Here is a 25,672-nt window from a genome sequence, read left to right as displayed (position 1 = left end):
ACCTGAGGCTTTATTTAGATCTGTTCTCTCCCCTTACACCCCACCTTCGATGTGTGCATGTACATAAATATCACATTGTTTGAGGAGGCAGACCAGGTGGAAAGATGGTAATGTCAATCAAAGAATCTAGGTTTTCAATTCTTGCATCTTCTGCTGCTTTTTCAGCTCTGCTGTGTACTAACATTGAAAATGTTTTGTTTCAAAGGTGGCCCTGAGCCCTACATTGAAATTTTTGAACAACCCAGGCAAAGAGGCATGCGTTTCAGATACAAATGTGAGGGAAGGTCAGCAGGCAGCATTCCAGGAGAACACAGTACTGAAAACAATAAGACGTTCCCTTCCATACAGGTAAATACTGCTTTTATCCTTGTATCATCATTAGCATTGTGCTGTAGCTATGCGTTGGACTTGGTGTGGTAAATAAAGTACTTTTCGTTTCATCTTCTGTTATTCTTTCCTTGACATGCAAATGTCATTGCAACAGAGTGGAAAAAAAGAGTTCTTTGCTCCGAGTCATTAAAGATTTTGTTTCAAATTTATAAGAGGAGATGGTGTAGAGGTAGTTAATAAACTGCTGGTAGAGAGGGAGTTCAGTGAAGTTACTAATTGTCTGGGAATCATACATGACTAGCATTTTCTGTATGCATATTGTTCTGGTTTCTCAGTTATGTGCCTTGGGTTTATTTTTAGTGTTTGGACTGCAATATGAATTTTGGGAGAGCTTATGTGCAAAATTTGAAAAGGCATTGAAAAGCTGCTGGGTGCAGCATGAAAGAGGGTGCTTTGTACAAGTGACTTGAAGCCAGTGATTACGTGATTAAGCTCTACAAAAGAAACTACCGTGAAGTATGTGAAATCAGAAGGGGATACAGAATTTAACGTGAGCTGAGAAAGGGGAATTATGTGGTCAGAGCACCTGCAATGAAGATGAGCTGGGTGGTTGCATTATGGATAGCTTGGGAAATCCAGAATGAAGGTATTCAAAGTAGCCCTAGCAGCTGTGATCCAAGCAGGAACAAAGTTACAGACAGAGGTGGAAATGGAAGCACTTTGGCAGTAGCCTTGATAGGTGGGACGAAGGAATGTGTTAGAGGCCTTAGATGGGTAGGGTAAGAGAGAAGACTTTCTGGTCTCCTCTTGGAAGTTTAAGTTGCTAGTGTTTATCATCTTTCAGTTCAGAGAAAAATCTATCATTGATGAAATTACAAGAGAAAGCTCAAGTATAAATGAGAAGTTGAGAGTGATGACCATCCTCAAGTACGTTACAGTCCCCAGGAACAGAAGCTGTGTATCTGTGATTGCAGTGCATGCAATTATGGAAAAAAAAAAGCGAAGCTGAAAATGGAGTCATTGGAATCACAGCAGAAAAAGAAAAGATACCGAGGACATGAAATCTGAATATTATGAAACGTTTTAGGCTGAGGCATAAAAGTTCTTGAAGAGGGAGAGTTTGAGAAAGCTAGGTGTTGGCATTCGTGTTTTGAGCAGCAGAGCAAGTCCACACTACATAAAGCAGCTGCAGGGGCTCATGTAGCCCTGAAGCCAAAATTACTAAGGGAAGAAGCAATCAAAAAGGTCCTCCCCTTGACTATCGCTGTGCCAGGTTTGATTTAAGGAATGCAGGAAATAGAGATCTTGCCAGGCTTTTTTCAGCACTCTGCAGCTGAGCAAGGAACTACGCAGGCTTCTGGCAAGAGTAAATATTTTCACAGACTCTCAGCCTAAGGCTGTGTCAAGGCACAAGTTGAATGGGCAGTATGAACCCTTGATTCCTCTTGGATTGATGGGACATGGTAGCTGACCATGGAATCCTGGCAAAGCTTGTACTTTAAAGGTGACTGTTGATGATAGCTGATTGTTACCCATGGCAGGTGATTTCTAGGTGAATTCCTGTCTCCCTGGAGCCTGTAGGAGGCTTTAGTGCTGATTAGCTGCTAGGGGAGTCCCCTTTAAAGATGGAAACATCAATGAGAATGAGAACAGAGGCCAGGAGGAGATTAAATTTTTTGGTTCAGAACATCAAGGAGGAACTGGAGAATCAGAAGTGGCTAGATGAGGCTTCAGGTTCAAGCAACTGGGTGTGAAACAAGAGGGGAATGATGTAATAGTTGAAGAAGGTGAAGGAGTGGTGGAAGTTTTATTTTAAGGGTGAAAAGTAACAGCAACTTGTATAAAGGCCAAGGAAGGAGCCATGTTGGCGACAGGAAGCTAACGAATGGAAACTAGAAGAGTACAGGTCAGGTTTGAGGTGTCAGCTGAAAAGGATCTATCAGGGATCCTTGGAGTCTCAGGAAGAGGGGAAAAAAGGGCTGTAAGAAGAGAGGAACAGTTAGTTATAGGGCAGGAGAAGTGGAGGCGGAGAGCTTGCCACTGCACAAATGTGTGCCTGAGCAAATCTTCTCTTTGCTTTCAAGTTCTTATGCTTCAAATAATTTAGGCCAATTTTTTATTTTTTTTTTTTGCGTTTGCCCACACAATCCTTGGTGACTTCACTGGTAGCCACGAGCATCAAGGAAGACTTTTATCCACCTCAGAAATACATTCTGAGTTTGCTGACTGCTGTGAAGGCTCTAGTAGGAGCTTGAGAATTCCATGTCCTCCTTCACGAATATGATTGAATTTTTCATCTGATAATTAAAAAGATAATTCATAGGTGATTATGCCATCCTGTATCTGTTAAGATCCTCTTTCACCACTTAGTCTTGCATGCACAGGTGATATTCTTGTCCCTGAGGCTTTAGGAATTTTTTTCCCAAGATCTTTGGTAGAGTAATTAAAGAGAGTGGAATGGATTGAATGCTGAATACTGGCACTAGCAGAATTTTATTATGCCAGAGAAACAACTTCTTTGGCAAAACTAGCAGCTGCAATATGTTGGGTTACTTTCGGAAAGAGAAGAGGTAGTCGTTTTGAAAACAATTACTGCTTTTCAAATATTTTGCTAAAGAATTTGGGGGGTTTAGTGTAAAATGAACTGAAATGGCATAAACACAATTGTTCTATGATCTTGGTCTCTACGAAGCAATAATGCCGTTTTCATAGCTGTAGTGTTACTTCCATAGATTTTATAGGATAAAATATATTTTCTATTGCAGGTGGGTACCGTACTAGCCCTGATATCTAAAAATCTAGAAAATATCTCACATTTTTTGTAGATTCTGAACTATTTTGGAAAAATCAAAATAAGAACCACACTGGTAACAAAGAATGAACCCTACAAGCCTCACCCTCATGATCTGGTTGGAAAAGACTGCAGAGATGGCTACTACGAAGCAGAGTTTGGGCCAGAACGCCGAGTCCTGTCGTGAGTAATGGTGTTGCTTGGGAGTTTGATTAATTATGCAAGTGATTTGCTAGTCTTATGTTTTAGAGCTCTGACTAGTGATTAAAAGAGCAAATAATAGGCTGCCTTTACTGAAGTTTACTAAATCATCTCAGAGAAACAGCAGCTTCTCCTTGAAGTATTTCCTTCTGTTTCAATGCTTCCCACACTCATCTTTGGTCCTATTCTTTTCCTGTTACCCTTTTTTCTTTTGTTAATTCTCCCAATGTTTGTTTCCTTTTTGTTTCTTCCACTTGTTTTTTTCAACTGTTTTCAGTAACACTTTTGAGTGTATCTCTCTCCTATATATGCAAATGCTGAGTAATAGCATGGGTAAAAACATCATTTGAATTAATATTTCATGGTGATTTAAGGAAGTTCGCCTTTCCAATGGGAATCATATGTGGACCTTCTGGAGACTGGTGGAGAAAGTTCATACTGGCCAAATATCACATCATTTAGAAGATAATAGTTGTGGCACATGTAGAGATACGTTAGTAACTGTCACTGTTGTTTCTTTGGGTTTAAGGATTTTATTAAATAAATACACAGATTCTGCTTAGCTGCAGCTCTGTAGAGCAAACATCCGAGGAAGGATCTATCTGTGGAAAACAGAGGCTGTAAATGAGGTGTGTTTCTCAGTGCTCTTCAGAGGAATATTAACAATATCTAAAATACATCTGTATTTGATGGCATTTCCTGTAGGTTTACCAAGTCTTATGTGATGAGGTAAAATCAGAGTATTGCCAGAGAGAGGAATTTAGAATTGACAAACTATTTGTGTGTGGGTCACCGTTTGTGATGTAGTAAATTTGGAAATAGTCTGTTGCTTTGAGGTTAAACATAACTGAGCCAGGAAGAAAATAAGCTAAATACTTCAGTGTACAAGTAGCTCTTACGCACTGCTCTCAGGCTGATCTGATTCTATTAATGTTAGTGAAACTACTTCATGTTTATGTGGAGAACACTGTTTAAGGGAAGAATGGAAGACACAGTCTGTTTGAAGATGATGATTGCCTGGTGGTAAAATAAACAGTTTGTAATAGTGGAGATCTTCAATATGTAGCCCTAGCTGTAGGGATTGTCAGTGTACTGCAGTGGATTCAGATGGCATGCCGCATGTTGACTGTACTCTCTTTTGCTGTTGCAATGCTAACAATTTTATTAGTGTATTGGTTTTAGCTCTGCTTACAAGCTGTCCTAATTGGCGAATGGTGGAAAAGAATTAGTGAATGTAATTCCCGTAACTTTCCCCCCCAGTGTCATACCATTCTTGAAAGGGAGGGCTGTCCCTTTGGGCACTTATCTTCCCATCTTGCTTCTTGTAACCTCATCCTCACTGACTTTCCTGCAAACAGAATTCGCCTTCACCTTGTCTAAAAGGCAGTTGCAAATACATTCAACTGTTAAGGAACTTTGTGCTTTTCTCTGACCATTCATTCACCAGCTTCTCCTTGGTCTTCTCAAATTTGGCTTCCTCACCCAGGGTCAAAAGATGTCTGCTGCTCTAGCCCATCCCACTTCCTACTCTCAGCTCTGTGCCTTTGGATCAGAAGCAAAAAAAACTTGATTGCTTAACACCATTTCTGGTTCATGTTTCATTCACCAGGTGCAGGAAGACACTGATTGTTTTTCCTCTTGGCATTTTATTGCACAAGATTAAGTGTGTAAGCACAAGGCAGGCCTGTAGTGAGGCCATTTCAGGATGCAATGACAAAACCATTGGGATGTTCTGCAAATATTTATTTGCATATTTTTATTTCATCTCATAATATTATATGTGTGCACCAAATCCTGTCTCCCTTTCACTTGAAGTACTTGTGATTGTTTGTTGCATCCATCAGTTCTTCTGTCTTGTTAGGTTGTAAGCCTCTCAGTTTCTTACAAAATAGTAAGTGGACAACTTTCACTCTACTGATAATAAGAAACTGTAAGCTTCAGTTGAGCTTGACATTGGAGATCCTGATGGGAGGAGGCTTAAAACATTCTCTTTGAAATGTTTCCAGATGAAAGAACAGTATGGTCCATAATTGGATCAGGGTGTTTAAAGTAGTCTTCCTTTTTGTGGCTGGTGACTCAGTCTTCACATTCTTTTCTTCGAGTCCACATTAGAGAAAAGCCTTATATAATACTAGTGAGCCAGGAGATGGCTTCTCTTGGTGGTGTTTCTGGCTCTTTACTCTTGCTGAGCATCCCAAGTGGAGCAAAAGTTCAGTTTATTAAGTAGGACTTTTGTTCTGCAGGTGTAGAATTACTGATTCCAGATTTGGGGCTGGTCAGCCTTCTGCTTGTTTAAAGTTTCACGTAGTTCCATTTGAACAAAGTGAGGTTTTTTTCTGCCTGATCTTTGTACTGCTGCCTAAACTTGATCAGTGCCCTCCCTGGCCAAAACATTAAGGTGAAAGTGTAAATGTTGGAGCTTGTGGGACTACCTATGTGCTTATATTTTTACTTCCTCATTCGAAGTCTCTATACATGGATGATATCATAGTTTTTAAAATGTCTTGCTTGGTTTTTTCTCTCTTCCTACTTCTCCCTCTTTCTTCTCGTTACTTTGCTTGCTTCACAGTGTCACAGTATATCAGAGGTTGGAAGGGAACTCAGGTACAACCTCCCTGCCAGAGCAGGATCACTTAGGGTAGTCTGCACAGGAATGCATCCAGGTGGGTTTTAAAAGTCTCCAGAGAAGGAGACTCCACAACCCCCCTGGGCAGCCTGTTCCAGTGCTCTGTCACCCTCACTGTAAAGAAGTTTCTCCTTGTTTTGAGGTGAAGTCTTCTATGTTCAAGTTTGAACCCATTGTTCCTTGTCTTATCACTGTGAACCACCGAAAAGAGCCTGGCCCCTCCACTTGACACCCACCCCTCAAATATTTATAGACATTGATGAGATCCCCTCTCAGTCTTCTCTTCTCCAGACTAAACAGCCCCAGGGCTCTCAGTCTCTCTTCATAGGGGAGATGCTCAAGTCCCCTGATCATCCTCGTGGCTCTCCGTTGGATTCTCTCCAGCAGTTCTCTGTCTCTCTTGAACTGGGGAGCCCAAAACTGGACACAGTATTCCAGAGTAGAGAGGCAGAAGAACTTAACTAGGCCTGCTGGACAAACCTTTCTTGATGCATCCCAGGATCTCATTGGCTCTCTTGGCCACAAGAGCTGTCAGCTAGTGTCAATGTGAAATCCCTTGGCCTTCCTGAGATTGCTAACAGTTTCTCCTCTCATTTGTGCCTCTGTTCAGTGGTAGTTAAATACACACTTTCACTGTGATGGCATGTTTGTAAGAAAATATTTATATTCTGATAATTACGGCCTAGTTTCTCTCCATGAGAGGCTTTGGTCATAGTGGTTGAGAGTAATGACTGTCAGTCTTTGCATATCTGGGTGGAAATTTATTCAACGCTGGTTCCACACATGTACCTGCTTGATAACTTGTGGTGGAGAGCCTGGAACTGGTAGGTGCCAATTTGGGGATATAATATGGAGCTAGGCCTGTTAATGGACTTCGTGTTCAGTCTGTGGAATACAGTGGGTATTCTGGGGGAAAAAAAAAAGTAGTATGTGCTGTGACTGAGCCCTAAATCAAGTGCTACCCCCAAGAGAAGAAACAGGATTGCTTATCAAGGTACAGTACAAACATGGAATGTCAGTAGCCACAATAAGAAGCAAAAATATTTTAGTGAATTATGAGATTCTGCTGCATTTTATTTTCTTCCATGTCACCATATCAAGTTCAAGTTCAAAAAGAAGCTTATGCATTCCTCTAGTGAATAAAGGGTCTGAAAGCAGAGCTTGATTGCAGAAGAATTATGAACCTCTGCGCGGAGTGTATTTGGCACAGACAAAGGAGTTTAAGGAAATTAAACGTAACATCGTGCTGGGGTAGTCTTGTTCAGAGCAGGGAAATGTGCAACTATTCTTGAGAGTGTTGGCAGGGCAGAGAGTATCTTTTAAGTGCATTAATGATTTTTAAGTATAGCCAAAGTAAAGAACTTTTGTTGGGCTTCAAAAGAAGGGAAATTGCTTGTGCTTCTGGAGAAAAATGCCTGCTGGCACAGCCTATTTTCTGAGCTTATTGTACATCATGAAACACGGTTTTTTGTTTTTTTTTTATTTTTACTTCCTGCTTTTCATCCATTCATCTTTGATGATGTCATGGTATTTCCATGTGGGAAAGAGTCAGCTTGCCTGGGACTCCCCCCACCTTCTGCATCAGGGTGACCTACACTATTATGCAAATGAGGAAGAGCATAGCTCTTCAGAACTTTTCTATAACTATGTGAGATTTAAAAACCTGTGTTGACTTGTTTCAAACCCCCTTTAAAATAGTATTTAAAATTTAATTTCCTTGATTGATGCAGGAGAGCACATCCTAAACTACTGCAAATCAGCAAGTTTATTGATAACAAAAAAAATGAATGTAATTGAAATCAACTTTGAATCACTGCAGGTTTATTTCAGAGTAATTTGTAATATGGAAATATGTTCTTAATAAAGCTATAAATCCTTTAGAATTTTACATCTGTTTCTGCTCTTATTTTTGAAAACCAGCATCCCTGCTTTTCAGATCTTTTACACCCTTCTCTAAATAAGCTTAATAAGCTTTTTTCTTAATTTTTTACACTGTATGTTACCACACTAGTCAACAGCAAATAATTTATTTTTATATTCTACACTGAATATTAGTTGCTGAAATCCTGCCACATATGCTTTAGTTTTCAGAATTTGGGCATTCAGTGTGTGAAGAAGAAAGACCTGAAGGAATCGATTTCTTTACGAATCTCGAAGAAGATTAACCCCTTCAATGGTGAGTATAGCTTGGCTGGTTCACTCTACAAGATGGTGCTTTTGTGGTGGGGCTTTTTTGAGAAATGTTCTTTCTCTTCTGTGTCCCTCCTACTGTTTCCTCGCTGTTATCACATGATAAATCTGTTTGGATAGTTGCCCCTTTTCCTTTTTTTTTTTTTTTTTTTTTCCCCCACTTAATCTCCAGAAGCAATATATGAGTTGCTGCTTGGGCAGAAGCAATGGGATAGCAGTAGAACCTTCCCTGGAGACTTCTACAATTATTTCAGGAATCAGATTTTCCCAGTTTTGGCAGCTATGAAAGGACTTGAATTAGTATAACTCTGCAACAACATAAACCAATATAAATCTAGTTTGCCATCATCCCATCCCTTCTTTCGTTGTGACACTGGTGTTTGTGACCCCTCATCCAGACCGTTCAGGGAGCTGATGGACTCCTTGAATCTCTCTTTTACTTGATTTTTGCATCATGGGAGCTGGTACAGGCACTCAAAAGTCCACAGCAGTGTTGGTCTCGAGTGATTCCAAGCCAAGGTGTGCTGCTACAGAGTCACACCTATAAGGGTCTACATGAGAGCTGTAGTTTTATATGACAGCTGATCCGTGGGCTCCTCTCAAAAGGAGTCATCCTGCTCTTCCCTCTATCCCTGGTCAAACACTCGTACTTTCCTCACACCAGACAGAGCATAGCTGCTCAGGGAATGGACTCAGCAAGGTGCTCCAATGGAAAACCACCTTGAAAAAAAAACCACCCCAAATCCAAAGAGTGGTGTTCCCTCAGATCAGCTTGCTAAACTAATTCATCTCACAGCTACTTAACCGTGAAGTTCAATGCACAGAGGGGATGGGGCGAACACAGCAAATTGGGACCAACACTTTCAGGCATAATTGGGGGAAATTAAATGAAAAGCTTAAATACCCCCAAACTGTTAGTTAAGCATTATGAACAAAGTCGTGTATTTGCTTAAGTGTGGCAAGAATTGGAGATTTTTCCAAATACTTTTGTTTTTTTTTAATACCTAGAGTAGTCTTCCTAAATTCAGGTAAGACACTGTGTAGAAAGTTGAGAGATGGATTTCTGACTTAAAAATAGATGTCCCTGAACTGGGACAAAAAGAAGCATGTTGAGCTTACCTCAGAAAAAGAAATGGTTTAGGTAGCTTTCCTAAGATTAGAACAGGTTTTTGAAATAAGGGTAATGGTCCTAATGGTTTGTCTAACCAATTATCCTGGTTCTGATAATATATGCACCCAATAGAATCAGTTTTTACATGTGTTTAGTCCATCAGCACAATTTAAACAGTTTAAGTGTTTTACTTATGTTACCTTGGCTCAGCCATCTCTATCATGATTTCTGTTGATCCCTCTTGGCTTTGTTTTACTCCATAAATAAAAAAGAGTTGGCATTTTCTCTTGATGTCATGCTGAAAAGGACATGATAAAATCCCTTTCTGTATGTGTATTTCACCGAAGAAACTTGAGCAGCCAAACAATTAGCTCTGTTCCTAGTACTGCCAAGTGTAGCAGTGAAGACATGTTTAACTCATCATGTGAAAGTAGATTTTTACAGCACTTGGTACCAACAGGGCAGATCCTGGACTTCTTTCTACCATTCCAGCAGCAGAGAAGACCACAGCCCTGCCCTGGCAGCAAGGAAGAACCTCACTTGGCTGACACACAGAGCAGCACCCTGCTCTGGGCAGGGGTTGTGCTGAGAGGGGGCCCATGGCAATCCCCAGCCTGTGTAATTGCCTTTTGGCACCTGTTAACGTGTCAGCGCAAAGCAGGGCTGCCCGACAATGGCCCCCAGCCACTCCAGGGCAGTCCCACGCTAAGTAGAGCCCAGAAAGACGTAGGACCAAGGCCTAATAAAACAGGATGAGTGACAGAAATATTTTTGTATGTGTACTCAGTTGGTCAAAACAGTTTAATTAGCAGCAGTCACCATAACGTTTGCTGCTTGCTAATACTGAAAGCTTTATGTATGGATTTAGTTTGTTTTTCAAGGTCAGAAAAGTATCACTGTGTTCTCTAGGACTGCACAGGCTGTATTATGTCTATCCTGTGTTGTGCTTTATGTGTCTTCAGAAACGCAACTGACTTGTATTTAGAGGCATTTCAGAGTTAGGTGCATCTTCTAAGCAGGTCACAAGTTTCTTGGATAAATGAGCATGGAAGAAATATCATAGAGCTGAAAACTAGCCTTCAGGATGTTTGTGTGTTGGTTGTTTTTTCTCTTTTTTTTCCTCCACCTTCTTCTGAAAGTCAAAACAGTCTTTGTCTTGAGTCTCCTTTCGGGGAAGAGGTTCAATAATTACCGTATTAGCAGATGCAAAATGCTTCTAGCCTGCCAGCATAGATATGTATTATTTCTCCTGTCAGTAAAGGGATGAAGTAATAGCAAGTCGTAAGCCAACAAAGTTGCTTCTGAATTTCCTTGTGTAAAGGTAAAGGAGCCAGTATCTTCCAGGGAGGCTCTGGTGCCACAGAAAATGGGGATGACAAAGGGAGAGTAAGCCCTAATACGTATTCTCTGGTGTTGTCACCCCTCTTCCATGCCTTCCAGCATACAGTGAAGATGCATAATGAGTAAGGGTTACAATCAGAAATAGCAGGAAGTTTCTTGACCAAGACTTATGGGATTTTAAGATCACTTTCTCCAGCACTCTTGCCTATACTGTTGAAGCAACTGATGTCTGTCTCGGAACTCCTGAATGATTAGAAGTCAGTGTTTGCAAATCATGCCGTGTGCTTTGTGGGAGCTGTCTGCATCTGAGTCATTCTGCAAGTGTACCTGAAAAACTGTTTCACAATTAATTCCTCTCTCTTAGCTGGCAGCATTTATCCCTTGATAAGTTCAGTGGAGGCTGTACAAACTGTGTTCACTAGGCCGCCAGCTGCGTGTTCACTAGGGCCGCCAGCTGCGTGTTCGCTAGGCGCGCCAGCTGCGTGTTCACTAGGGCACCAGCTGCGTGTTCGCTAGGGCCGCCAGCTGCGTGTGCGCTAGGGCCGCCAGCTGCGTGTGCGCTAGGGCCGCCAGCTGCGTGTGCGCTAGGCGCGCCAGCTGCGTGTGCGCTAGGCGCGCCAGCTGCGTGTTCACTAGGGCACCAGCTGCGTGTGCGCTAGGCCCGCCAGCTGCGTGTGCGCTAGGGCCGCCAGCTGCGTGTGCGCTAGGGCCGCCAGCTGCGTGTGCGCTAGGGCCGCCAGCTGCGTGTGCGCTAGGCGCGCCAGCTGCGTGTGCGCTAGGGCCGCCAGCTGCGTGTGCGCTAGGGCCGCCAGCTGCGTGTGCGCTAGGGCCGCCAGCTGCGTGTTCACTAGGGCGCAAGTTGGATGACTTGCACTTGGGTTGCTCCTCTCACATTTGCCATGTTTGAGAGAGAATTGCAGTTTCCACAGCATCACTAGATGTGTTCATGATCCATTGTCTTCACAAAGAACATCCCGTATACTTTTTTCCTTTAACAATTCTAGAAATTTGTTTTGTCTCTCATCCCTGGGCACACCAGGGAAATGGTGTTCAGTGGAGCCCTGCGTGTAACTAGGACTCCTTGGTGTGATGATATAAATAGCAGAGCGCTGAATGATCAGAGTTACTCCTCCAGTGGAGCTGGTCCATGTCTGCTTTCTAGGGTGTTTGTTTTCTTTTAGTAGCTGTTGAGTTGTGCTATATCCTTGTCTTCCCATGTACTGTCTGATGTACAGCCAACTCAAATTAAAAGAAGAGCCAGTCTTCAGTTAAGAGCTTTTGTGGGTGGGTGTGACTTGACATAGAGACAACAATTGAGTTAATAACAACTCAGGTTAATTATTGATGAGGAAGAGCCCTAAGTGTGTTCTTTAAATTTAGGGGGAAAGTCTATTTAGCACAGTAGACAGAGGACTGGCCTTTTTCTAGCCAAACAAATGACAGCATGAAAACCCTGGACTTGTCTTAAACCCAGACATATTTCAGGCAGTTGATCAAGAGAGTATGAATAGGTTTTCCCTGGAGTTTGACACATGCTTGAGGTTCATGTTCTTTGGTAATTGCTTCTGCTGCTAAGCATTTAATTCATTTTCAGGCTCTCCCCTCTACCCCACAACTACTTCAGCTCCATTTGCCTCCACAGTCTTTCCTTTGCTATTTCCCTTTTCCACCCACGAGCAGCTGACCCTGCATTGGCTTTGTGCTCGTCACAGTCTCCACAACACCCTGAGCACCCCTCCACGCTGCGCCTGGGTTCGTCCCCACGCCTGTCACCCTCACTTCCTGCCCACGCACCCCCTCACCCTCTCTTCAGCTTCCCTCACTGGCCCGGCATGGCTGTGCTTATGGGACACCTCCCCTCTGCCCCTCTCTTCCCCCCCCCAACCCTGCTGACTCAGTTTGCCAGGATCCACCCTATTCCAGCCCACTTGCTGCTGGGGAGTCCCTGGTTTATTGTAGGAGGGGATTATTTGGCCACAGATTACGTGAGGGTAAAAAAAAAAAAAAAAAAAAAGAACCAAAAGAAGAATGAAGTGGTTTGAAAATGGAAAGCTCCCTAATGACTGCCTCAGCTGTGACAAGAGACTTTAAACTTCTGTCCTTATGTTAAAACAAACATGTAACTCCCCTGACTGAATTCTCAAGGTGAAAATCTCGGTAAGTGAGAGTTGTCAGCTTTTAAAGAGGCACAGAGGAAATGAATTTGAGGAAAGCTAGATGTCATGTTCCTAACATGACTTTAGCTTTTACCTTTGGAAAGCCCTTTGTTCTTTTGATCCTCATGCAAATGCTTCTTGCTGTTTATGCTGAAATGTGTTTATAAACCTAAAAGACCGTCCATTTTGTTTAAAAAGAAAAATTGCCAAGTAGAGAGACAAAAATTGCTGACTTTTTTTTGTGTTATCAACAGAAATGTCTGAAAAATGTGTCAGAAATGTACTGAGGCTGATGGATATATTTGCTTAAATCTGTTCCAATTTTACCTTTTTCAGATTGTACTTTCACCAGGGAAGGAACACAGCTTGAGTAAATGTTGTCTAGACAAAACCGAGACTGAGTTTCAAAATTTTAATTTTTATTCCCAGTTCTTCCCTTGGCTTGGTATGAGGCCAGGCCATTCCCTTTCCCTGCCTTCCTTCCTTCTGTAAAGCAGGGAAATGTAACCACAGTAGTTTGGGCATTTATTGACTGTAATTTATCTGAGTTTTACAGTCATTTGCACAACCCCCTTTTTGCTTTTTAAAAATTGTGTTGTTGAGGCATGTTCTGCTTATAGGTACATGCAAAGGCTTCTTTTTTCTGCAGAATTGATTGAAACTTACTTCTTAGTGGATCACAGAGGTATAAACCAGGCATGGGTATATCAAGAGAAGAAACATAGAGCTGCCATGTTCCTTCCATCCCCTTGTTCACAGCTTCCATCTCTCAGCACATGCTAGTAGATGGGATTTATGTGTCTGGACATGTAGCCAAGCAGCCTAGTCCATCATCTAGTATTGTGTGTGCACTTGCTGAAGAGAGCACAGTATTCTGCTTTTGACAGCAAGGGACAAATAGCACACCAGGAAATCTACTCTTTCCTTTGTAGTTCACTTAGAAAGAGCAAATGTAGCACTAAACAAGCTGGTGTGCAGAGCTCAGCTAATAAGAGACATCAGTAAAATACTTGGGCCGTTCAGTGTGTGCTGTGTTACACGTTTGCTGTAGCCCTTCCTAAGGCTAGCTGCCATAGAACTATACAGCCACGACTGTGGCTGCAACATGGACATAGGCTGAGGGGAGCAGATCAAACCTGAAATGCACCTCCCAGGCACTGAAAGCTGTGACTTGCTCCCCGTTTTTCTGACTCATTGAGCCTGGCATAAACCAACACCAGCACTAGAGCAGCTTCCCTCTGCCTCCACCATTTCCCTTGTGTGAGGGCTAGCAGTTGTGGAACCTGCTGGCTGAAAAAACTTTTCCTCTTCTGGCAAGTTAGTTTTGAGCCAGACCAGTTCCTTGATCCGGTTCACCACATGAGAGCTAGGCCCAGCATAAGAGTGGCACTGGAAAAGAAGGTTGGGCAGAGCTTGCCCTTGCTTAGAGTGAGTTAAACTGATCAGTAGGTATCAGGGGTGCTCCAGGAGCAAAACTTGAGGCAAACCACCTCTGTGTCATCACTTAAATGAAACTGAGCTCCCAGCATATCCCTAAATTAAAAATAATAATCTGCGTAAGTGAGAAGGCAGAACACAGCTCATCACGATGATTAATAATGCGCGTTCCTGAGCGGTCTCCTTGGTGAAATGATTTTGTTGGCTGGAGGTCATTCTCTTGGTTAGAGATCTAGTGTAGCTCATGCCCCCACAGCCCCTTGTGGAGCAGGGAAGGTCACAAGATACTCCTTTGTAGGGTGAACTGGTGTTCTCAGAGTAGCCCTCTCTGAATGTGTCACACCACATTATTTGCTCTGGAAGTTTCCGTGCAGGTTAAGTTTAGATGCTAAAGTACCTCCAACTCCACCCACTCCAGAAGTTTCTGACGTCATTAGTCTAGAAGTTGGGTGGAAGGCTGTATGTGAGGCATCTGCTGTTTAATCAGGTATCACATCAGTCAAAAACCCAAATGCTTCATCATTTCTTTCCTATGCTCAAATAAGCTTTCACTTTCCCTGTAGCGTCATGTTTTGAGTAAACATCAGGGCCTTTAATCTCCCAGTAACTTAATCAGATGAATGGTATTTTATTGGCCTTTCCCAATGCTGAAAACTGTTAAAATAGTAAAAGCCACTGGAAATGAATAAACAAGAACAAACCGGAGGCCTGATATTGTTAGCCTCTTAATTTCTGTGCCTGAACTTGAAATTACATGTTGGTGGGTTGGACCCAGAAAATCCAATTTTGTATTACAGAGGGAAATCAGGAAGTTTTCACATTCCATAGAAATCCAGTGGGGCATCTCTGGACTTCAGGAACATAAAGCTCTGAGACAGGGACTACCCAAACCTAGTGCCTGTTTTTAGCCAGCTCAGGTTGGAAGGAGTTCATGGTTTAGCTTGCGTGGGGGTGTTTTTCTGCCCACACCAGGACTGCATCAGTCTCTTCCTGTGTTAGTGGGTAATGGTTTAGAGACTTAGTGGAGAATGGATTAAAGACTTAGTGGATAATGGATTAAAGAATTACTTTAAAGGTAATTATTTTTTTTAATTGGGTAATCAGTATTTCTTTCAGAAGAGTTGTCCACAGATTTATAAAGAAATTATTTGCTAGCTGTAGCCCCTTTCAGGTTGAACAGTTTATACTCCCTGGCTTTGACTGTAACTCCAGATACTGATTTTGAAGTCCTATTGCCAAAATCTTAGCGAGTGGGGCTAGCTTTCTTTTGCTGATATGCTGGTGGCATTTTTCGTTGTGGGTTTTTGTTTGGTTCGTTGCATTGTTTTGCTGGGTTTTGTTTGTTTTTTTGGCATCATGCTCTATATTTATCTTAGAAGTTTAATTATTTTAAGTATTGTTTTAATTTCTTTGTGTTTGAGCAGCAGTCAGAGGAGGAAGTAGAGCTCTTGCCAAAACCAGAGTACTTCTCCCTTTTATTCATGTCACATGTTTGGGTCTTTTTTACCCTCTTTGCTCCCAGCACACCATGTTGTGTGGCGTTTTTACGTCATGTGTGTAATGTCACTGGTTTCACTAGAGTTGTTTGTGTGGAGCTGGCACAGGTTGATGAAGTGGCTACTCTTCTTATCCAGTCCCTTCTGCTCCCCAAGTCTTCTGAGGCGTTTCTGGACTTTAGTAACATCAGGTTTGTCAGGTTTAACACTGTTGTTCTTCTGTGCAGAAGTCAGTGAAATAACAGTGACTGACACGACCATCCTCTGTAAGGTCGTGCTCCAGCCATTAGTCAGTGTGTTTGTCTGCCTCGTTTCTGTTTGTGTTTAATATTCTCAAGGTGCAATCCAGGTCCAAGTTAGTGGCTACTCTAAAATGCACTTCAGAGGGAGCAGAATTAGATGTTTGTTAAAAATAACAACATTTTAATTTGTTTGGATGATTTAGGTGGAATGAAATATGTTTTGAAACAGATGGAAGATGTGTGCTTCTTTATGCAAGCATGGAATCTAGCCTCTCTGTATTTTTTTAAGCATTTCATCACAAGATGAAGTGTTGCAGCTGTCTTGTTCTCCATTTGTGCTGTTAAGTTCTTCTCTTCTGGTTAAAAATAGCCTGAGAAGACTCAGTCTTGACTGAGAAGTTCCTCTTTCAAACTACAGATTTTTTTAAAAACTGTATTAAATCATCTGTAAGAAAATGCAAATTAGGAGCAGCATTTTTTTTTTTTTGCTGCAGTACAATGAGCTGCGTACAGCAGCTCTGTTCCTTGATGTTATTGGCACACCACGCCTTTCCTGTATCAAGTGGCTAAACTGGTTTATTGGGAATTTGTGGAAGTTCATAGTATAGGAAATATTGTCATTTGAACAATAGCATTACTGATTTCCTTCATATCTAATGTATTTTTGCGCTTACAGAGTTTTCTTAAGCTTAAGTGCTATTATTTTTCTGAAGAAGAGGCTGCTACACCTGTGGAAAACATGACACAGGACTGGTACTGCTTTACATGAGAGAGAGAGAGAGACAGACAGACTTGACTGCACAACCCCAAAGTCCTTAGTTTTGATTCAGAATCCAAAACCAGATCCAGATTTCATGCTTGGCTTCTATCTACAGGGAGCTGACTTAGACAAAAGTGCTCAATTTGATTTTTAAGAGGTTTGAAATTTGGCTACCACTTGGGCTCCAGATGATCGCTGGTGGCTAACAGAACACAGGAAGGTAAACTTTGATGCTGGAGTGTCTTTGGGAGCTAATTGCTTGCTGGCCATATCACAGCTGGGATTAAAATCACCTGAGCTGCTGGGAGCAAAGCACCACACTCCAGAAGCTCCCTTTTGTGAGGTGCAGTCTAGAGAAGGTGCTCCCTTTTGCAAGGTGTAGTCTAGATTTATTCTCTAAATCAGGGTGGATCTAGAGGCAGTTGGGCTGTGGCATCTGCCAAAGTCGAGTTAGGCACAGGCAATTCTCTGATCCAAACCTGTTTTTCACTGTGCCAGTGATTCACCACCCTTACTGTAAAAAAAATTCTGTCTTCCCTCTAGTTTAAATCTCCTCTTTTAATTTTAAAACATCATTACTTGTCTTGTGCAACCAGCCTTGCTAAAATGCATGTCCCCATCTTTCTTACAGGCCCTTGAAAAGCTGTAATAAGGTCTTCCCAGAGCCTTCTCTTTTCCAGGCTGAACAACCCCAACTCTCTCATCCTGTCCTCATAGCAGAGGTGTTCCAGCCCCCTAATAATTTTTGAGACTTCCTTGGGACCCGCTCCAACCAGTTAATGTCCTTCTTGTGATGAGGGCCCCAGAGCTGGACACAGTACTCCAGGTGAGGTCTCACCAGAGCAGAGTATAGTGGCAGAATTACCTCTCTCCACCTGCTGGCCACACTTCTTTTGATGCAGCCCAGGATGTGATTTGATTTCTGGGCTGTGGCGCACATTGTTTTTTGCCCACCTGCCCTCAGGCCCTTCCCTGTAGAGCTGCTCTCCATCCCATCATCCCCAGCCCATGTTGCTACTGAATGAACTTTGCCCTGCCTAGCTGGTAACAGTCAACCACCAACCTGCAATGCGCGTGCTGGCTCTGCGTGCTCCGCTGGGCCCTACCATGTGTAGTTACTGCTCAGTTTTTTTACTTGCTGGTGTATTTATCTTGAAATATGGGGCTTGTAAAAGGGAAAGGTGACTTGATTTCTTTTCACAGTGGAGTCCTGGAGAAACTGAGATATTCAGAGCACAAGAAAGACTAAAGCTACCAGTGGAAAGTATTCTGAACTCAGTGCATTTATTATTTCACACTAGCAGAAGGTGAAAGGAAGAAATCATTCAAGTGGGCATTGTGGAATCCCACTCATGGCAGGGTGGAGACTGACCCAGTGATAAATGTTAAAGGTCAGAGCATTGCAATCTAATCAGTGCAGTGTGATCCCCAGACTTCTTATCGTGGGCATATTTAATCTTTTATTCTTGCAAGAGGCCTTTGAAAGGGCGGGGGAAGGAGTGAACTTGAGAGGTTTATGATCTGTCAACTTGGCACATGTTAACTTTGGGTAATTGTGAGGAGAATCTGACTATACTGAACTGCTGCTTGGAACTGTTCTAGAAAAGAGAGCCACTTTATTCTAATTATCAGTACTTCTGCTTAAATGAAATTAAATCAGTTTCTTGTTTTGCTAGCATCAAATGTCAACACAGTAGTTTAATTTCAGACCTTGAAGGAAAGCATGGAATTCAGAGAGGGGTGATTTTTTTTCCCAGCATTTTCCTTTAAGCCAGGTGTACATGAAGTGTTCAGTAACGATATCCCACGTCCTATGTCTTGAAATTGAAGTGAAAGAGTGAACAAAACTGAAATGCTGAGCTTGGGTCATGCATTACTGTGTTTTACACTGGGAGGAATATAAGGAAACAGATCCTTTCTAGCAAGGCTTTGCTTGTGCTTGTTGCGTTATGAATTCATACCCTAATGACACCACTAATCCCAATTCTTACAGGTAAAGGAGTGATGCAGGTATTGATGAGAGTGGGGAGGTGGTTTGTGTTGTTTCAGCTTCATTCTTGCCCCAAGAACTGCCTTCTGAGTATTTTGCTGTCTCCGTTTCTAGAGGAGAATAATGATATCATGGAGCTGAAGTCTCCCACTATTGCAGAAAATGTTCAGCTAAGTCTTAGGATTTCTTCATACTGAAATAGTAATTTTTAAAATATAATCATGCACAAACAAGAGAAACATCTAGGGAATGGCTTGTAAAGTGTATCTGTATGAAACTGGTTTGGCAGACAAGGTGAGGAATTCAGATGCAAGAAACAGATGGAGATCATGGATAGTTTGGCTTTGTTAGATGAAGAGAAAGCATTAAAAGCTTCCGTACTGTTTACTGCACACAAGGAATTTATTTATGCAGCCCTGGTAAAGCTAGCAGGAGCTATGGGCACATTTTGTCTGCTTTGGCAACACCATGTCTTTTTACCAGTGGGGATTCATCTCCAGACTGTTAAAGAATTACTGCTGGGTTTGATGAGTAATCCTCAGTCTTGTCTATCCTTCTGCTGTTCAGTGCCTGAAGAACAGCTGCACAACATCGATGAGTATGATCTCAATGTCGTCCGCCTCTGCTTCCAAGCATTTCTCCCTGACGAACACGGCAACTACACGTTAGCTCTTCCTCCTTTGATTTCCAACCCCATCTATGACAACAGTAAGTGCCAACTTGTTTGTTTCTTTGTTTCTTTTTGTTTCTCTGTTTTGCTTGGGATGAAAAATGCCAGGCCATTTTCTGAGGTCTGTGCCAGGCTTCTGGGTCCCTTGTGTGACTTGGGACTGATAGAAGCATGTCTAACATACGGCAGATCAGTGAGCACATAGTCAAAAGAGATTCCAGGGTGAAGTGTTAGCCAACCAGCATAAGAATTGTCTGTCAGATCCATAGACTTGCACACAGGTGCTTTCTCAGCCTTTGTTTGTGCATTGAAGTCGTGATTTCAAGGAAAGGCTATCAGTTAAAATAAACAGCAATGAGATGGATGGCTGCCCTAAGACTGATCTAAGGATGTCCTCTGAGTCCTCTTGGTACCCATGAGGAGTCTTGCCTTTGTCTTGTGAGCGCTCTGCAACATGACTTGAGAGAGAGATTTATCCCAGTGGGAAACAGTTACATATCCCTTTCCTACCCTAGTTGGGTGTTGTTTTCAGTGTATAGGTAGGTAACAAGGGAATGTTTGATCATGCTTTGGAGGGTGCAGAAATAGGTGAAACACCCCTCCTTGGCACTATATTCCACATTCCATATGGCTTTGGTAGGTCATTGCAGTTGAGGATTTCAGCCCTTGATGTGTGCGGGACTTCTCTCCTGGAGAACAGCAGAAGAGCTTTTAACAATTAGAAACTTTTTGGCAGTGTTTCTTTTGTGCAGTGCAAGTATTTCCATGCTAAATACTTAAGTCTGTTACTGTAGCAGAAACTACAGAATAAAATGAGGCCTGCATTTAAAAAGTCGATGTCAGGATTGTGTTGATGTGGGCATAACCAATATGAAAAGGTTGCATATGAACTCAAGGTGGTTTTGGTATTTTTAGTCTCTTCTAGAAGCTGGGTCTTTGTGCATTGTGTTATTGAAAACCCTTTTGGTGCTCGAGTAATTAGGATTGAGATGAAATTGATTACAAGATTTGCAGCTATGCCTCAGATGTCATTTAGAAATATGCCAATTCATGATTACTTGTCTGTGTTGATTGACGTCACTCTTTGCTAAGCTGCTGAAATGACAGATAGCTGTGGGACGGGGGGGAAGCTTGTGTTTCTAGTGTGGGTGTATATGGGCAGCTTCTGATACACTATAGGTATCTAAAATCCTCCATGTAACATAGCAGCAATATAAATAAAACAGTGAACAACTACAACTCATAAAAATGATGCCATTCTGATCTGGAGCAGCAGTTTCAGATCTGATTTTCTTTTTAAAACATGAGCCTTTTTACACCTCTGCTAGACAAAACTGGGGAAGGTCAGGTTATAACGTTAGGTAACAATCACACGTACAGTGGGCCTGAAAATCTTATGTTGTTACATTTTGAACTTTTGCAGATCTCTTCAGATCAGGAGCAAAAAAAGTATTCAGAGCTTTTCTGAAAATCAGTTTGCACATTTTAAATCGCCTTCACCTGCTAGTAAAGATACAAAAGAACAACACAAGCATTATACAGAGACAATCACGTTATCAGAGGCTGTTAGTGTATAAAATTTGGTATTACAGGCAGCTTCTGTTTTCAGTTGCTTATAACTGGTTTTGGACCAAAATTTCCCAAGTTGCCTCTCTTGCCATGATGAAAGCTCTTGGGAAAAGTAAGCTGAAGCAGCTCACCATTTCTGAGGAATGAGATTTGGGAGAACAAGTCATCCTGCCCATGTTGAAACTGACGTGATTTTTGGTGAGAAACTAGTTTTTCTAGGGATTTGTTACCAGGGATGGCTTTTGGGGCGCAAGGAATGCGAATTGGGCAGATTGCCCAAGGCAAGGGTGTGCACAGGGGAAGAGAGATGAGAAGCAACATGGTTGGACAGAGGACACAGGGAATGTCTTCCGCTGAGGCTGCTGCTGAGCTCAGCATTCCTGCCTGGCATCAGGACTGATGGCAGAGAGTGCATCCATGTCTACTGGCATTTGGACTTCTTTCCTTTATTTTCCCTTTTAAATTTAAACAAAGCAACAAATTCCATCCTTGGAGACCTTCCCAAAAACCTGTTGAAAGGACACTGAGTGCTATTCAAGCATAGAGAAGAGAAACAAAGGTAAAATAAGGCTTCTCCTTGCAAGTCTTAATTTACCCTTCCTGTGAAAAACGTACAATGACAGTGTTAAGTCATATGATCCTGTGCTGTTCCTGGGTTTGTTTTGTTTCCCCTCCCTTCAAAGTTTCTCATACATTCAGCAAATGAAGTGGCATGCATCATGTAGTAAATGAGGCTGCAGCATCCACTTCTAATAGTAATAGATACAGATATTAGTGATGTAACTGGGGTCTAGCCTGAGGTTACCACTCTAAGCAGAGTTGATGGTGTGCTCCAATGTACCTGTACAGTACTGTGAATGATTGGGCAGAAATTGACTCAAGCTGAGAGTCCAAAGCCTGTGGTCATGGAGCCTAGAGTTGCTATGGCAGTAGGAAGGTTGGTTTCTGGATCACAAAGCAGCACCAGCCAGATACTCCCAAGTGTTTTTAATACACATGGAGTCAATGTCTTGATGTAACAAGACAAGAATATTGTGGCACAGAATAGTTTTATTCTGTTGATTGGAGGAGTGGAAAAGGGTGCAGGGAGCTATGAATATGGTCAGACAGTAGCAGGAAAAGGAGCTTCAGTTACTCTGTATGCTAAATGAATATGGGGTCCTAAAATCAGTATGTGCTCATGTCCTTACAAGTATCAAGAAAGCATAGGCACAAGGGCTGAACTTGAAATTCTAGAGAGTTCTTCCATTTTGGCTTTTGTTTGTCCTGTGTTACCTCTGAATCACTATACTGTGACACTAGTGCCCTTTTAATAAATTGGAACATGGCTCACAAAGCTCCAAGGGGGCTGTTCTTTCTTGCAGTAGTCTCTTGTCCATGTTTACCCTGCAGGAAAGCAGCTGAGCAGACTGGGACCAGACACTGTAAGGCAGTGCTGGTCTCCATCCTGCATGAGTGCCCTGTACCCATCAGATTGTTTGGGTGTAGTGTGCAAACTTCCAGAGGTGGTTAATTTGTTGTGACACAGAATGCTACCACAGACTGTGCACAGGGCGCTTCTCCATCTGCAACTATCATGAGGTTTTTGCGTGTACAGACAGATTCTGGACGTTGAATTTTGAGCATTTTTGGGTGAAACTTGCTACTCTTGAGTAGAGGCATGAAAGTCAGGGCTCCTAAACCTAGAGAGGGTAACAGAAGAGAGGTTTGATGGACAAGTGTGTCTGATATAGAGGGAGGGAAATATTCTTGACTTGCCTGGCTTTTTACAGAGCATTGACTGTAACTGGTAGTCAGTCCCTCAAAGAACTGCTTTGAATTGCAGCTCAAAGAGCAGCAGTGCCAAGCACAATCATGACATTTGGGAAAATATTTTGAGACCATTCTAGGATAGGGTGTGAGTGGCACAGCTGTGCTGGTATCTTGTTTGGAGATGAATGGATGAGAGGTGTAGGATCATGGAATATGAGGCACCGCTTCTATATTTTCTATATGGAGGAACTTGTTTTGTATGGATTTTGAAGTGTCACATTTCTCCAACTGTTGCCTTCCCTTCATGTGTCTCAACTCCCAGCACCTCATCTTCAAGAGCTGACAAAGTTAGAGTAATTCTCTACCATCAAATGTGTGTTTGTTTCCAGGAGCTCCCAACACCGCAGAATTGAGAATTTGTCGTGTGAACAAGAACTGTGGAAGCGTAAAAGGAGGTGACGAGATATTTCTACTGTGTGACAAAGTTCAGAAAGGTAATCTTGATCTGTTTTTTTCTTCCCTGGTTGACACCACCACTTTCTAGCAGGGGAACTGAAGCCCTTCACCACACTCCTGTGCAAGGAGTTTGGTTTTATAGCTGGGCAGAATAGCTTTCAGCTTCAAGGGCTCTCAGCACTCCTGGAAGACACTCAGTGCTCCTGAGTTAGGCTCCTTTCTTTGTTCCCTTTCTCCCTTTTATTCTGCTGCAAGTTTTCAGTCCTTTAGCTTAACAAGCATCTTCCCTTTCTAATGTCTTAGATGACATAGAAGTCAGATTTGTCTTGGACAACTGGGAGGCCAAAGGTTCCTTCTCACAAGCTGATGTTCACCGTCAAGTTGCAATTGTGTTCAGAACACCGCCGTTTCTCAAAGATATCACCGAGCCTGTCACGGTGAAGATGCAGCTGCGAAGACCTTCAGACCAGGAAGTCAGTGAGCCTATGGATTTCAGATACCTACCAGATGAAAAGGGTATGGTTCTAATTAGCTGAGTTTATGACAAGCTATTTTCAGTGCAGAACCCATGCTGGGAATAAACAGTAGTTTCATTAGTAAAAATCCTACAACACTGCTTCTACAAAGTAGAGTTTTGGTTTTTAGAAGTAACAATAGTACGTTTGTTCCCTCTTTCAATGAAGATACCCAGAGTCATGGTTGATAACACTGTCTTGCTTTGTTAGTGCTGAAATACTTTTCTTTAAATTCTGTGTACTGCCACTGGTATAAGTTTTAAGAAGTTTCTTTACTAATTATAGCCAATAGAAACTAACACTTTTCCCTTCTGCTCTGTTTTTTCTGTAGATCCATATGGCAACAAAGCAAAAAGACAAAGATCAACACTGGCTTGGCAAAAGCTCATACAGGACTGTGGTAAAGAAAATACTTTAATTTTTTTCTTGTTGGAGTGAACTTAGACAAAGATGCAGTTATTTTATGTAAAAGCATACACTCAGTGTAGACTCATCCTTCCTTCCATCGCAGGATCAAATGTGACCGAGAAGCCCAAAGTGACTTCGTTCCCCACTATCACTTCTGAACGGAAGCTGATTAAGAAAGGTACGTTTCTGCTTGTAATCCAGTTGTGGTTTGAAACAGTGTCCAGTTGCTTTGGGGAAGGGATGGAGCTTTTTAAGGGGGACACTGAAGTTTGCAAGTAGCACCAGCCTCTTACTATCCCTCCTCCAGATTCTTCCCAAAGCCTCAGTGATGCTGCAGCTTCCCCTTAGCACAAAAGGGGATCACACCTTATCTTTAAACATTGCAAGTTTTTGGCCTTAATTTAGATACTACTTACTTTTCTGTGTTCACTTGCCCAGCACTTCAGACATACACTCAGTCTTTGGCCTTCCCTATTCTTTGCTTAAATGGTAATATTCTGTTGAGGGTTTCTTCCTTTAAGTTATTGGTACTTTTGACTATATGAACTAAACCCATCAGTTCTTTACTTAAAAGTACCTTCAGCATTTGCCATAGTGGGATGAGGTCGATAAGCTGGCTTGCCTTTGTCCAGAAGTCTGTGGTCTACCCTGGAGAGCAATTCAACAAGTACGGAAGTGCAAACGCACATCTGATCTTACTAAAATGGCATGGGTTTTGCTTTGCTTTTTACCATTTGTAATCTTAGAAAAGACAAAAAATCATATTAAAATACAGTCCTCTCTTTCCATAGAACCAAACCTGTGTCCATCCACACTGATGATGCCAGGGCTAGGAACCCTGGACAGCCCCAGTCAGATGTACTCTGTGGGCAGCCAGCTCGCGCATCCGCCTGTGCCAGTGGGGCCAGGGAAGCAGGACACGCTCTCCTCGTGCCAGCAGCTCTACAGCAACTCTTCTTCAGCCGGCAGCCTGCTCAACGCACACCCACAGCACAGCCTGCTGCCTCAAGGCTCACTCCCAGCTTACCAGGAGAACCCTCTGAACTGGCCTGATGAGAAGGATTTGGGTTTCGACTGGAATTTAGGTGGCATAAGTGGGATGGGAGTGGGGCTGTCAACTCCAGACCTGCAGAGCATTTCTAGTAACAGCATCACGCACCAGGCCCATCTCACCAGCACTTCCACAGCCAGCACCGTGAGCATGGAGACTGATGACATGAACTGCACTAGTATGTACTTAGAAAAGTATAACCCAGTGTTAAACACAAGCAATCACAGGCAGCAGCTTCATCAGGCACCTCCAGCTTGCCCATCTGTAGCAGCCCCAGGCAGTGCACCTTTTAATTCACACTCTAACTTAGATGATCCATCAGTTTATGGCTTTTTAGACCAAGTGTTAAACCAATCAAGACCATTCACCAACCCAATCCCAAACCATCAGAATAACATTGTAGATATCCAGTATTATGACACTGTTGGTGTCTCCACTGAAGAGCTCTATCAGTCTTTACAACTTGAAACCATGTTGCAAAGCAATAACCATTGAGCCAGCAGTGTTGGGATGGAAGTGGGTATGTAAGGCTTTTCTGATGGCTAGCTGTCTGAAGAGGAGTCACTTACCCCTCTGCAGT

At 42.4% G+C, this 25,672-nt stretch overlaps 1 protein-coding gene across 1 annotated transcript; it reads left to right on the top strand.

Moving 5' to 3' along the window:
• Positions 1 to 219: 219 nt before the first annotated feature.
• Positions 220 to 25,633, top strand: REL (REL proto-oncogene, NF-kB subunit). The gene is made up of 9 exons (XM_054383513.1): positions 220 to 348; positions 3,156 to 3,304; positions 8,033 to 8,124; positions 19,239 to 19,379; positions 23,052 to 23,156; positions 23,422 to 23,634; positions 23,965 to 24,033; positions 24,145 to 24,219; positions 24,833 to 25,633. Exons 1-9 carry the CDS (start codon positions 256 to 258, stop codon positions 25,585 to 25,587), a joined length of 1,692 nt encoding a protein of 563 aa, XP_054239488.1. The 5' UTR covers positions 220 to 255; the 3' UTR covers positions 25,588 to 25,633.
• Positions 25,634 to 25,672: the final 39 nt, after the last annotated feature.

The sequence above is a fragment of the Indicator indicator genome, chromosome 9, assembly GCF_027791375.1.
Source record: "Indicator indicator isolate 239-I01 chromosome 9, UM_Iind_1.1, whole genome shotgun sequence".
In the NCBI taxonomy this organism is placed as follows: Eukaryota; Metazoa; Chordata; class Aves; order Piciformes; family Indicatoridae; genus Indicator; species Indicator indicator.
Note: the sequence above shows the minus strand (reverse complement) of the source record. Positions and strands in the feature narration are given on the sequence as shown.

What these genes read in the sequence shown, in the direction of transcription:
- REL (XM_054383513.1), top strand. Translation starts at nt 256, where the DNA reads ATGCGTTTCAGATACAAATGTGAGGGAAGGTCAGCAGGCAGCATTCCA. An exon ending in GAAGATTAACCCCTTCAATG is followed by an intron (nt 8,125 to 19,238) that starts GTGAGTATAGCT and finishes TCTGCTGTTCAG; the next exon opens with TGCCTGAAGAACAGCTGCAC. An exon ending in GTGTGACAAAGTTCAGAAAG is followed by an intron (nt 23,157 to 23,421) that starts GTAATCTTGATC and finishes CTAATGTCTTAG; the next exon opens with ATGACATAGAAGTCAGATTT.